The sequence below is a fragment of the Polypterus senegalus genome, chromosome 9 (assembly GCF_016835505.1).
Source record: "Polypterus senegalus isolate Bchr_013 chromosome 9, ASM1683550v1, whole genome shotgun sequence".
Taxonomy (NCBI): domain Eukaryota; kingdom Metazoa; phylum Chordata; class Cladistia; order Polypteriformes; family Polypteridae; genus Polypterus; species Polypterus senegalus.
The window spans coordinates 137381797-137396877 of NC_053162.1; the positions used below are offsets into that span (position 1 = coordinate 137381797).

General features: G+C 38.3%; 1 protein-coding gene across 1 annotated transcript in view; it reads right to left on the reverse strand.

Annotated features, from left to right (window-relative positions):
• Positions 1 to 15081, reverse strand: part of LOC120535853 (alpha-2-macroglobulin-like protein 1) — a 136431-nt gene that overhangs the window by 51892 nt on the left and 69458 nt on the right. The window contains exons 18-21 of the mRNA XM_039763968.1: positions 14624 to 14729; positions 7088 to 7313; positions 2463 to 2589; positions 2063 to 2184 (exon numbers count right to left, since the gene is read on the reverse strand). Coding sequence (XP_039619902.1) covers positions 2063 to 2184; positions 2463 to 2589; positions 7088 to 7313; positions 14624 to 14729 — 581 coding nt within the window. The remainder of the gene's footprint in view (positions 1 to 2062; positions 2185 to 2462; positions 2590 to 7087; positions 7314 to 14623; positions 14730 to 15081) is intronic.

The window sequence follows — 15081 nt, forward strand, 5'->3', positions numbered from 1 at the left end:
GAGAACCTGGAGGAAACCCACACAGACACAGGGAGAACATGCAGAGTGCACTCCAGGAGGACTCAGGACATGAATCCTGGTGTCCTTACCAGGAGGCAGAAGTGCTACAGCTGAGCCACCATGCTGCCCACCACAATAAGTGACAAATGAAATTCTTATCTGTTTTCTACATCAGTAGATAGCAAATTTGGTCATAGGGTCTCATTGAGGCTGAAGCTTTCGGTTTCAACCACGTTCACAATCAGTGATAATAAATTGCTAACTGATATTCATTTAATTAGCTGATCTTTTTTTCTCTTCTCTTATTCTGTATTCATAAAAGAGTAGCAGTAATTGTTTTACATTTATAAGACATTTAGAAATATTCATGTTTTAGCTATAGCTTTAAATAAGTAACTATCCTTTGTTGCTTTCATATTATTTCCCCCTTATTCTTAGTAGTTTGTTCCCTTCAGTGAAATTTCTATTCTTCATCCTAATAATGACAATTTAAAACAAGCAGTATTTTAGCTTTAGGCCCACTAATTAGTAAATAATGGAATAAATAACTAAAATGCTTGGAAAAGCAAAATGAAAATCAGGATGAAACATTGTTAAAAGTAAGAAAAAAAATCTTATCCCCAAATAATTGACTAATACATTTCAATAAAAGTTTATCAAACTTTGTCTAGTAGTCTCTAAACTGACTGCAAAACACAGAAGATGGGAAAAAACAGCTCGATTAATTAGGTAATGTGTCAATTTAAAAACAGAAGCTGGTTGGAACCTTCAGCCACAGTGAGTCCCCAGGACGGAGTTTGGGAGTCACTGCTCTCGATGAAACATTATGTTTGACACTAAGGTGTCAGAATTGTTATGCCATGTTGTCATTTTCTAACTCGCTTAAACCAGACCAGGATCACCAGGTTTGCACTGGAGCCTATCCCAGCTAGCATAGGGCGTAAGGCAGGAACAAACCCTGGACAGGGTGCAGTCCATCATTGGGTATCAAAATTGCCCAGTTTTTAATATTTAGCTTTGTAATTTTTGGAACCATCATAGTCTTTGTGGTGAGTGCCCAGTGTCCCCACTTACATTTTGCTTTTTGCTGGGTACACTGGCTTTCTTCTACATCCTTGAACATTGGGTTAATTGACGGGTGTACTTTGCATCCTATGAACAATTACATTCCAAATTTAACATTCCAGCTAAACATTTCTTTCACTATTTTGAAGTCAGGAACTTTGTTAAACAGAACCTTCAAGATTTTCCTCATCTTGCACCCTCATCCATGTTGGAAAAAATATTGCTCAATCTCAAGGAATTAGACACCATCTCTACAATATATAAAATCATTTTACAATCCCTCCCTTTCAAAGAACCAAGAGGACACTGGGAAAAAGATCTCTCAATTAATATATCAGAAAAGGAGTGGAAAGTAGCAATGCAGAGAATTCATTCGAGCTCCATATGCGCAAAGCATACAATTATACAACTCAAAATTATATATCGAGCACATCTGTCTCGACTAAAGTAGGGGACCGCGGACGGATTCGAACGCACCTGGGAACACATTCGCCGGCAGGGAATGGCGGGGTACTAACTTTCTCCCTCTGCTTTCTCATAGGAAAAAGGACCCTCCACCACCATAAGCCGGGTTTTGACCGCAGTACGGTACTTCCGCCCTTCCTCCGCCATCTTGTCCTGACGTCACCAATCCCATCCTCCCTCACGGTCCTTTCCCAGCATTCCTCCACTTCCGGCTCCTCCCTAATAAAATGGCCGACGACGCCATGATACGGCGTCTGATATATGAACTGTTTAGTTTATGTTTTTTGACCTGCATTTTCATTTTGATTGTGGAGAAAAAATCAATATACGGGGCCGGACAACCCCAAACCTTTTTGCTGTGTCGTTCTGCATCTTTTACAATATATATATATATATATATATATATATATATATATATATATATATATATATATATATATATATATATATATATTTTTTTTTTTTTACGGTATATGGTAGTAAAAAAGATTTTTTTAAAGTGTACACTGTTCTTGATGGTTTCTCTTTTCACCTGTACAAGCAGTTTCTGGACAACAGTGTCAGCACGTCCATGGTCGGGAAGAGAGACTACTTCATTCCCACATAACTCCTCAGTACTCAAAGCCTCAGCGCGGACAGTTATATTCACTTCACCTGAAGAACAAAAAAGTGCAGTAAGGCCTATCAGATATCATTGTTATATGTTAAGCCTCAGATTTACAGATAGTTCTACCCTGAACCTAATTTGTGAGTAATCTTTGCTCACTATGGAGGTCTGTTGGTCCAATTTATTTAGATAATGGAGAATGTTAACCAACTTATGATGTTTCTAAATGTATAGCTATGCTTCTCTGGCTCACTAATGCTTCATACATTAAAAGTGTTATAAAATTAATTTTTATCAATGTCAGAACCAGGAGTGCTTTACTTACCCAGTGCTTTAGCTGTAAAAGTCCAGCGGAATACTTTGCTTTCATCAGCACACACACAGCTTTTGTATTCACACCCCTCACATGGCTCTAAGTTGTACTGCGAAGACTCAGCTGGACTCACCTTAACCTACAGTACAACAGTTAAGAAATTCATTTTGACTGTAAAAACTGTTTATTAGAAATGCCAATTGTCTGAGTAAAAGAAAACAGTATAGTAATCTGACTTTCACTGCATGTTAACACAATTCTCCACAATAAATGTACTGCATTTCAGCTGCTTTAAAAGATACCACTAATAACAATATTAGAATGTTACCACTATCAAATTATGAGTAATTTCTTCTCATATTTACTATAATGTCATAATACTGTATTAAAATAGAAAAATAGCAAATCAACATACATCAGTTAATTTTCAATGTGACCCAGAACAAGACAGAAAAACAGCATTTGTAACTGACAGTCTTAGAATTGAAAGATCTGAAAAGCAGTCTAGCTAAGTCAAACTAAACAATATTCTTAAAGCACAGAAAAATAGTACTAATATGATAACCATAAATGCCCAATAATTCAAATAGTAAAATAACACAATTTTGAATTTACAATACACCTTTAGAGTCATGGGCGGAGTGGTGGCTCTGAGGTAGGGATCTGCACTGGTAATTGGAAGGTTGCCGGGTCAAATCCCGTAAACGCCCGAAGTGACTCTACTCTGTTGGGCTCCTGAGCAAGGCCTTTAACCTGCAATCACTCCATCCTGGGTATGATGTTAACCTGCATGTAGGCCCTCCAACCTGCAGGGAAAAACCTGGGGGTTTTATTCTGAAACCTATTTCAGCCTGTCATGTTAATATATTCTGGCAGATACTGTAGTTGAGCCTCCTCGGTTTGACTAAATACAGGATACCTCAGATAATAAAAAAAACAGAAAAAATAACACTGCTGCTAATGGAGTTCCGCTTCAGACATCCATGTCCCGTAACAGACGAGACCACTAATTAATAAATTATGGAATAAATAACCAGGGTTTCATCGCTGGCTCAGATGCCTTTTCTTTCTCTTTATAATTTATTGTCTTTTAAATATTACTTTATTACTGAATATATTTTTGTCTTCTCACTTATAAATAATACTGTTTATTAACTGCAATAAATTAAATTATTATTCCACCAAGTGCATATGTTTCTCACGTTCCTTTTCTTCTATGTGCTTAATGCAAGGGCGGTGGGTGCAGCTGGCTGTATTTAAGGGACTAATAGGCCAAGCTTGCCACCATGATATTAGTGAATAATTCTGTTGATGAGCTGTCTCTTTTATCAATCTTTATATGTGTGTTTTTTGATTGTTATGGTTATCTCCCGTTTTTGCTTCTAGTTTTTGACTCTTGGATTATGGACTTGCAATATTGTTAGTTTTTCTTTGCTTCTGGTTTTGCTTTTAAATCACTGTAATTCAATTTAAAAATATACACCCAAAACCCATGACACCTGCACAAAATCATGTCACAAAGTTTCTTTCGAATTTCGCTACTGGTATCTGTTTCCCATACCTCCTCTAACCCTTGAACACAGCCTTAACTTTTAAATATGTCATAGTAGCTAGTTTTAGTATACTGTACAGGTAAAATGAGTTAAATTTGAAATTAAATCTCTCCTTGAAATGTTATCACTTATTTCCTAACTTTATTGTAATGATGTAATACAAATTTCCAAGGTTAACAACGACCGCCACCAGTACTGTTAGCCAACAGGGTGCTGATGGAAATTGGGCTACTGTTGGCTGAAGAAGAAGAAGGAGAAGAAGAGGGGGGAGACGTGTCCGGAGGCAGGAGGAGAGGAGGAAAGTAAAGAGAGTGGAACTGAGGGTAGGAACTTTGAATGTTGGCAGTATGACTGGTAAGGAGAGAGAGTTAGCAGATATGATGAAGAGAAGGAAGGTTGATATATTGTGCATGCAAGAGACTAAATGGAAGGGCAGTAAGGCCAGGTGGATAGGAGGTGGATTCAAATTGTTCTGTTATGGTGTGGATGGGAAGAGAAATGGGGTAGGAATTATTGTGAAGGAACAGTATGTCAAGAGTGTTTCGGAGGTGAAAAGAGTGTCAGATAGAGTAATGATCATGAAGCTGGAAATTGGAGGTGTGAAATGGGTGAGAAAGAAGATTTTTGGAGTGATTTGGATGAAATGATGAACAGTGTACCCAAGAGACAGAAAGTGGTGAATGAAGCGGATTTCAATGGGCATGTTGGTGAAGGCAACAGTGGAGACAAGGAGGTGATGGATAGGTACATTGTCAAGGAGAGTAATGAAGAAAGTCAGAGGATAGCTGAGTTTTCCAAACGGATGGACATGGCTGTGGTGAATACGTATTTTAAGAAGAGAGAGGAACATAGGGTTACGTACAAGAGTGGAGGAAGATGCACACAGGTACATTACATCCTATGTAGAAGAGTTGATCTGAAGGAGATTGAAGACTGCAAAGTGGTGGCAGGAGAAAGTGTCGTTAAGCAGCATAGGATGGTGGTCTGTAGGATGACATTGGAGATCAAGAAGAGAGAGAGAGTGAGGGCAGAGCCAAGGATCAAATGGTGGAAGTTGATAAAGGAAGACTGCAAGGTTGAGTTTAGGGAGGAGGTAAGATAGGCACTGGGTGGCAGTGAAGAGTTACCAGACAGCTGGGAAACTACAGCAGATGTAGTAAGAGTGACAGCAAAAAGGGTGTTTGGTGTGAAATCTGGAAAGAGGAAGGAGGTAAAGGAAACCTGCTGGTGGAATGAGGAAATACAGGAGAGTATATAGAGGAAGAGGATGGCAAAGAAGAATTGGGATAGTCAGAGAGATGCAGACAGTAGACAAGAGTACAAGGAGATAAGGTGCAAGGTGAAGAGAGAGGTGGCGAAAGGCTAAAGAAAAGGCGCATGATGAGTTGTATGAGAGGTTGGACACTAAGGAGGAAGAAAAGGATCTGTAATGATTGGCTAAACAGAGGACCGAGATGGGAAAGATATGCAGCAGGTTAGGGTCATAAAGGATAAAGATGGAAACATACTCACAAGCGAAGAGAGTGTTGATGAGCAGATGGAAAGAGTACTTTGAGAGTCTGATGAATGAAGAGAACGAGAGAGAGAAGAGGTTGTATGATGTGGAGATAGTGAATCAGGAAGTGCAAAGGATTAGCAAGGAAGAAGTAAGGACAGCTATGAAGAGGATGAAAAATGAAAAGGCCGTTGGTCCAGATGACATACCTATGGAAGCATGGAGGTGTCTAGGAGTGGTGGCAGTGGAGCTTTTAACCAGATTGTTTAATGGAATCTTGGAAAGTGAGAGGATGCCTGAGGAGTGGGGAAGAAGAATACTGGTGCCAATATTTAAGAATAAGGGGATGTACAGGACTGCAGTAGCTAAAGTGGAATATAATTGACGAGCCACAGAATGAAGTTATGGGAAAGAGTAGTAGAACTGGGTTGTTCCATTCCATCTGAACTAGTGTGGTGCTGAGGTGTCACCCATTGCATGGCTGCACTTGGGTCCTAATCTGGGGATCCTGAGTTGTTTTGTCATGTGGTGGGTGTGGCAATGCGCTGTATCAGTGCGTGCTCCTAACCTCTTTCTCTCTCTCTTTAGAGTCTGATTACAGGGTTAAAGGCTCGTTATTGTCATGTGTACAAAGCATAGTCAAATTCTTACCTGCAAGTGCAAATCAACATGCAACATATCACAAGGTATAAATACTTGCCTGAAAAAGCTACATTACTTCAAAACTTCCATCTGAGCAGAGAGAGACCTGTTGCTGTATGTTCTACCATTTTCTTGACTTACTTCAGGTGAGCCATCAATTTAGAAATGGTGATCTCCGAAAATAGCTTAGCAATTACCCATTGAAGAAGGGCTTATAAGCCCTCCTGCTGATAGTTTTAAATAGTGCTTTGGGTAAAATGCAGTTATAGAATATTCTGATTAACTATGTGGACCTTGAGGTTTCTCACCTTGACTATTAGTATCAGAGGTTTATTATTAAAAGAAACCATTTAAAAGTGATATAGCTCAGTAAATGCTAAAAAAATAATGATCTTTGCATCAAATGTGGAGGAAAGCATGAATATTTTTCTTATAGTGGTGTCACTGCTACCTACTATGAATGTGTGTGCAAGCGAGTGAACAACAGGATACCTACATTTGTAAATTTGGGTGAATAATACGGGAGTGGTTATTTGAAATACAGATCTAATAGTAATGGATTTTTTCATGATGGAATATGTGAAAAAAAAATCCATATGAGTGGGAATAGTTGTGGCTTTAGCAACTGTTACATTAGATGTGAGTCAAAAGACAGGGCACTTGAAGCAAAACTGATTTTATTACTCTGGCTGTACAAATGATATTTACAACAGAAAACACAGAATAAAGAAAACCTTTAACACTGAATACTTCATCCCTTTGCAATGGTATAATTAATTACTGATTTCCTTTTATATACAATTTTTATAATCTGTACATTGATACATGCAATTGTTTAATTTAAAATGTCTCTTTTAAATTACATATTTTAAACTAAAGAATATTACATTGCATTTATTTTGAATTATTGTTGATTAAAATTTACTGAACATTGCACAGACACTTACCACAATACATTGAGACAGATAATTAAAAACAGAGGCTTTTAGCTGGAATGCTTCACCGCGGACCACTGAGTAGGGTAAAGTCAGCTCTACAAAGAAAGGCTGGAAAGCTGTCAGTCCAATGGGATGTGCCAAACCAAATCCTTCAGGAGATGTGCAAAAAGCATCAGCCTGCCACTCGGTGATGGTATCAGGAACAGTCTGGGGAAGGTCGATTACACCTGTCTCTCTGTATTATAAAAAAAAAACAAAAAAAACCCCACAAAGGTTAATACAAGAAAAAGCAGTGCAGTAAAAATTTGCACATATTACAGAATGTGACAGATGACTATTACCCGGCCGGGACGACCTGCATATGGAAGACCTGGGGAGAAAGAATTTTCAAGACCAGTGGTTCCCAATCTCGGTCCTGAGGACCCACTATGGCTGCAGGTTTTTGTTCCAACCAGCTTCTGCTTTTCATTGGCCTCTTAGCCTAATTAAGTGAGCCATTATTTCCCTGTTTCTGTGTTTTGGAGTCAATGTACAAATTACAAACTAAGTTTGGTAGATTTTTATTAAAATGTAATAAGTAGTTATATGGGGAATATGTACATTTTTTTAAATTGTTAACAGTATTAATTCTCATTCTGCTTTTCCAGGTGTTCTGGTTATTTAATTGATTATTTACTAATTAGCAGGTCTGACATTGAAGTCGTTGCTGCTTTCATCTTCCTGGGTGTCTGCTATGCTGGTTGTTATTTGTCAGTATTAGGGTTAAATGAAGAAAGCAAACTATACAGGAAAAGGGGAAAATAATAGAAAATCAAGTTAAGAGAGTTAAGCATTTATAGCTTTAGAAAAAAATATAAATAAATGTTTTATAAATGTAAAAACCATGCTGTTGTGTTTTTCTGAATGCAGAATTAGAGAAGAGTAAAAAAAACAGAAACAGCTAATAAATGAGATCAGTTGTTATCAATTATTTTCACCAATTGTGAATCTGGTTGAAACAAAAACCTGCAGCCACAGTGGGTCCCCAGGACCGAGTTGGGAACCAATGTTCAAGACTGTTTCTTCCCGACAGGGGGCAGTGCCCTTGGCTTACAGCTGGGCCACGGGTTATAAGCTTGGAAGCTCAACCCTACTGGGGCCCATGGCCACCATCAGGGGGAGTGCCTGGATGTTACAGGGCCCTATTTGGCAGCACTTCCACCATACATCTATGTATTGGCCTGTGTAAATAAACCATGTGCTGTGTGTAGTAAAACCTGTGTACTGCCTGTCAGTGTCCAGGTTAGGTCAGCTATATGCGCCCCGGGCTTTCACAAGGAATAATTTCAATGTTTTGAATGCTGAATTTGTGTTAAAGTAGTTAAAGTAAACATTAGGGTAACACTTTAGTTTAGGTCTTGCATAAATGCTTCTATTACTCATTTACAATTGTGTAACAAGACGTTAACACACAGTTCTTTGGGTCTTCATAACACTTACAAAGCACCAGTAAAGTGTTTCTGTGTGTCTCTGCTATGTAACCTACTAAGAAAACGTTACTTTGGAATGGTCTGCGGTGGTTTAAATGAGACACACTTCTCGTAATGTTACATATGTAGTATAAGACCTGTGAATCCTTCATATTAACAAAAAAGATTACCATCATGTCAATATGCCACATTACACAAAAGTGAATAACCTATCGACTGATGTTTTATAAGTGTTAAGAAGACCCAAAGAAGCCTTTATTGAGATCATTACATAAAAGGAAATAAGTAATTGATGAATTTTTGCATTACCTAAACTAAAGTGCTACCAACATTAATTTTCACTATCAAGAAAAATAGATTATTGTGATTGAATATTTTTACATTCTTAATGCATCCATGTCACTTAATTTCACATAAAGAATATTATATTAAATACATTACATTATTACAATATTCTTCTTTCAGCTGTTACCGTTAGGGGTCGCCACAGTGGATCATTTTCTTCCATATCTTTCTGTTCTCTGCATCTTGTTCAGTTACACCCATCATCTGCATGTCCTCTCTCACCACATCCATAAATCTTCGCTTAGACCTTCCTCTTTTCCTCTTACCTGGCAGCTCTATCCTCAGCATCCTTCTCTTCTGCACATGTCCAAACCAACGCAATCTCGCCTCTCTGACTTTGTTTCCCAACCGTCCAACTTGAGCTGACCCTCTAATGTACTCATTTCTAATCCTATCCATCCTCGTCACACTCAGTGCAAATCTTAGCATCTTTAACTCTGCCACCTCCAGCTCTGTCTCTTGCTTTCTGGTCAGTGCCACCTTTTCCAAACCGTATAACATAGATGGTCTCACTACCATGCTGTAGACCTTCCCTTTCACTCTTGCTGATACCCGCCTGTCACAAATTACTCCCAACACTCTTTTCCACCCATTTCACCCTGCCTGCACTCTCTTTTTCACCTCACTTCCACAATCCCCATCATCCTCTCCTCTCTTGAGCATATCTTCTCCTCCCCAGGGTGTCCTCAACCTGCTCCTTACTATCGCTACAGATCAAAATGTCATCAGCAAACATCATAGTCCACAGGAACTCCTGTCTAATCTCGTCTGTCAACCTGTCCATCACCACTGCAAATAAGAAAGGGCTCAGAGCCGATCCCTGATGTAATCCCACCTCCAACTTGAATGTATCCGTCACTCCTACCGCAGACTTCACCAATGTCACACTTCCCTCGTACATATCCTGTACAACTCTTACATACTTCTCTGCCACTCCCGACTTCCTCATACAATACCAGAGCTCCTGTTGAGGCACCCTGTCATATGCTTTCTCCAGGTCCACAAAGACGCAATGCAACTCCTTCTGGCCTTCTCTAAATTTCTCCATCAACATCCTCAGAGCAAACATTTCATCTGTGGTGCTCTTTTTTGGCATGAAACCATACTGCTGCTTACTAATCATCACCTCACTTCTTAACCTAGTTTCAAAAAGACAAAAGACGCTGGCAGAGAGGTGCGAACGGATTTAAGGTGGGCCGGATTTATGAGTTTTGTCGTAGGCTCTGGTAATTCTAGTGTTAAACTACATATAATGTTATTTCTCAGACAGAAACATGATATTATATTAGAATTTAACCACATTCGTATTTTCCCATATTTCTCCCCCTCAACAGCTGCTAAACATGCCGCATTTTACAACATTAAACAGCGCTTACGGAAAGCCAAGATCTGATATACAGTAGCCTCTTGTAGCCTGCCAAACAGAAATTGGACATTTAAGGCAAGCTCTACATTTTTTACTTCTACAGAGTAAGCAGAAAAAGAGTAAAAAAACTTATCCTGACACTTTTTTGAAACACGATCGTGGATTGCATTATGTCCTAGCATGGCAAAGAAGATTTTACCAGCTGTTTGAGCCACATGTAATGATACTGGTACCATAATTATACATTCTATTTACTTCTCAGCCAGTTTTTGCTTATGTTTTAAATACAATTATATGTATACCAGTAACGGCATACTGCACAATAACATGCAGTGAATGCACTTGACTTGAGCATTCCTAGTTTTCATCCTCTTTCTCTGTCTCTGTTTAGCATTCATCTGCTCAGAGGTTGATGCGCTTGCTGCTTTCTGAGCAGCTCTTCTTTTCTCCACCATAGCGGCCCACTGCTTCTCTTCTTTCATCGTCATCTTTTCACGTTAAAAGTGATTAAGTTAGTTTTTGTGTACCAACCACTTAGTAAGTTTTCCTTAATTTTTAATTTAAGCTGGCACTTAAGTCTTCAATCTGCCTCAAGAATGATTAGCGAAGGTGGTAGGGAATTAGAACTGTGCTCATACGCATGCGCCACACGGCTGCCCTGCAGCGTGCCGAGAGCTGATTCTACAATAAAGTAAAATAAACAGAGTAATAAAAATCATCACCCGAAAGCGGATAGTAGACGTCACATAGTATATGTGTACCAAATTTCAAGTCAATAGGTGAAACGGTTTGCGAGCTACAGGTGATTTAAATCCGGACAGACAAATGAACAGCCACGGTAGCATATTATAAGATAAGTACAATATGTATGTATTTGTATGTATGTGTACTTTTTTTTTGAGGAGGAGGATGTTTAACATCATACACTTGGTTTATTGCATTATGGCTTACTATACTTATCCAGGGCTACTGTTTAACATCATTCCCTAGGTTTACTCTCTCAGGACTGCTTAAGATTATATTTTATGCTTATGTTTATAGTATTTGGACTGTATTGTCAATAGATACCTCTATTTTGATCCTTATACGCTGCTGCTGGGGGGCTTGTTTAGTTTTAGATGTGATATGTCTCTAGGTATGTCAAAGGACTGGGACTTTGTGAAGTGTGGTCTAGTCACACGTAGGGGGGCTAAATGGGGTGGTGAACTGGGGGAGAGAGAAAGAGAGCAAGCTGTTTCTAATCTATCCTTTTAATGCTAGAATTACAAAAGATCAAATGTTATTTATCTATTTACCGTGATTTGTTTACTTATCTTCCTACAGCGTAAAGTCACAAGGAGACTGCAGAGCTTCCCGTGTACATATACAGTACAAGTACAGTGACGGCAAAAGTGTGACATGCATTCTTTCTCCAATGTAGAACCCTCGTCATCATCTGAATTCACCTCTGTTATAGCACATCTGTATGTGAAAACAGCAGTGTCAGATGGGGGAGGAGCGTGAACGTGACTGGGAGAATAAAACTGAATAAAAAAAACAAAACAAAGCTAACCTTTACAAGTACCAAAAATTTACATTGGCTGTTACAGACTCAAATCAAATGTATGTTTTTATTCTAAAATAGCATGAATAAGAGCAGCTCACTTCACATAATGGTGTCGTCCGGGGTTAAATCCGTGAACTTTTGATCACTAATCAGCAGTTCTTACCGTTGCACCACCAAAGTGGTTGTATCAAAGGTGTGTCAATGTTTCATCATAAAGCGGGTTCTTTTTCTGCAGTTATATTCTTGAATAGAAGCACACTTCTTTAGTTACTACTTGTACCTTTTGTGAAGTGTTTATTTGATATTTGGACTTCAGGCTTCACATATTATACACTTCATGTATACATTTTGTCAATTATTACTAAAACATGAAAAAATTTCTGTTTTAATGATGTGTTTACATAGATTGTTGTATACATGGAACAAACACGAAATGCATGTGTTCCAAATAACGATATATTATTTACTCTATACAACTCTAAGTAACTGAACACTCATAAAATTATAATGCCTTGGGACTTTAATTGTGTTTTAAATCCAAATCTAGTTAGGTCTCCTGCCACAGGGGCAATGATGTCTAACACAGCAAAAACAATTACACAGTTTGTAACTGATCACAACTTATCAGACCTCTGAATATTTCTAAGCCCAAACTCAAGAGCATATTCCTTCTACTCACCAGTGCATCACTGCTAGTCAAGAATTGATTATTTTTTTATACATAATAATTTCTCGCCAATGATTAAATCTTGTAAGTACAATGCTACCATTATCTCTAACCATGCTCCTTTCATTATGGAGCTAAAATCACTATGCCTACACCTCCCATCTACCCCTATTCTGGAAGAAATATTGATCAGCCTTGAGGACTCAGACAGCATTTCCATAATATATAAAAACATTTTAAAGTCCCTCCATTTGAAAGATCCCAAAGTACACTGGGAAAAGGATCTCTCACTCACCATCTCAGAAAAGGAATGGAAGATAGCAATGCAAAGAATTCACTTGCGCTCCATATGTGCAAAGCATACAATCATTCAACTTAATAATTATATATTAAGAGCAATTGTCTTGTTTAAAATTGTCCAAAATGTCTCCAGAGTAAGATCCAACCTGTGAACATTGCAATCAAGTTCCAGCCTAATGGGGCCATATGTTTTGGGTCTACACAAAATTAACATCATTTTGGACAAAAATCTTTAAATGCCTATCAGAGAGCCTTGGTGTCACAATCCCTCCTAATCCACTAACAGCTGTGTTTTGTGCACTTCCAGATGGGCTTAAAGTGGAGGAGGACAAACAAACTGTATTTGCCTTTACTTCATTCACTATTGGCACGTATATTTATCTTCTATAAGTGGAAGAATGCTAACTCACCTCTTTTAAGTCAATGGATAACTGATATTATGTATTATCTAAAATTGATTAAAAAAAATCAAATTTTCACTTAGAGGATCTTTAGAAAACTTTTTGAAAACTTGGCAGGATCTGATAAATAACATTTTAGAATAAGCATTTAAATTGAGGAAGTGGATTCTCTCCCCTCTTTTTTTATTCTAATTATTTTTATTTATTTATTTATTTACTTACATATTTTTACTGTTATTAAAGTGTTATTCTGCTGACCTAGCTCTCTTTCTCATGGGTGGAGGTTGACTTGTTTTGAGCCTAGTTTTGTTAAACTGGACTTGCTTGTATGGAATGCTATTGAATTTTAATAAAATTAATAAAATGTTAAAAAAAAAGAAACCCTGGCTTTTCCATAAAATTGGTAGCATTTTCATTCACATCTTGGTAGGACTCACCTTTCCTCCAACATACACCATATTTTGATATAGTTTTTGGCATTCTTCAACACAAAAAACGTTCTGCGACGGTGGGGGATGGAATAGCAGGATGCTTGCTGCTTGTCTTAATCGGCACATTTATAGGACAAAAGACACTGACGGACAGGTGCGAACGGATTTAAGGTGGGCCGGATTTACGAGTTTTCTCGTAGGCTCTGGTAATTCCAGTGTTAATATGTACATCAAACTCATGGTCAGAAAACAACGCATAAAGGTATAATACCAAAAGAGAGGAGGAATTCAAGAAAGATAGACTGCAAAGCATATATTTTTGTTTGTATATCATGAGTCATGTGAACAGCCACAGGGTCCTTAATTGCAAACAGTATGGCAAAACAGAAATTAGCAACTACAAACATTCAAAGTTAGTGTCTCCAAACTAATGGTTCAAAAACCATTATCTCAAAACTGGAATTCCTAATTGGTTGGACCTTGTAGTTAGGCTATATGATAACAATCACACTCAATATCTCAAAGACCCATCCATCCATTTTCTAACCCGCTGAATCCGAACACAGGGGTCTGCTGGAGCCAATCCCAGCCAACACAGGGCACAAGGCAGGAACCAATCCTAGGCAGGGTGCCAACCCACCGCAGGACACACACAAACACACCCACACACCAAGCACCAATTTAGAATCACCAATCCACCCAACCTGCATGTCTTTGGATTGTGGGAGGAAACCGGAGCGCCCGGAGGAAACCAACGCAGACACGGGGAGAATATGCAAACTCCACGCAGGGAGGACACGGGAAGCGAACCTGGGTCTCCTAACGGCAAGGCAGCAGTGCTACCACTGCACCACCGTGCCACCCCCATCGCAAAGACCCAGATAGAATAATTAAATTATTATATTTAACACTGTCTAATTAAAAAAAACATTTTAATAGATCAGAAGTAGAACAGTGTCCTCCTAATGATCATGAGATAAAATTTCCATTCAAAATTTGATCCCTTTCGGCTTTACTAACCCGACTGAAATAAGATTCCAAATCCACGTCTCTGGAAAGAATTTACGGATAGTTTCCTTTGCAAAGTCAGGTTGGGAGCCAGGAAAAACTACTCCACCCACTCCCGCTGTAATTTAAAAAGATGAACAGAACAAAAGAAAACTTAACAAAAAACAATCTGTCTTTGTTACATTTACTACCATTAGAAACCTGCATCATTTCAAGGTGTTTATGAGAACTATAACAATTGCAATTTATAAACTAAACAGGTCAATACAAAAAATAAGATTAGTGCATGGATCAGAGCTACTGCTCCTTCGTGGCTTCTGAGCCTTGGGTTCAATTCCTACCTCAGTATTTGCATATCTTAAGTTAACTTGGGTTTTAAACATTTTCCCAGGTAACTAAAAGTTACAAATAGAAACACAGGTAGGTTAATTTGTTTCAACTAGTACTAAAGTATTCTAAATCTTAATATT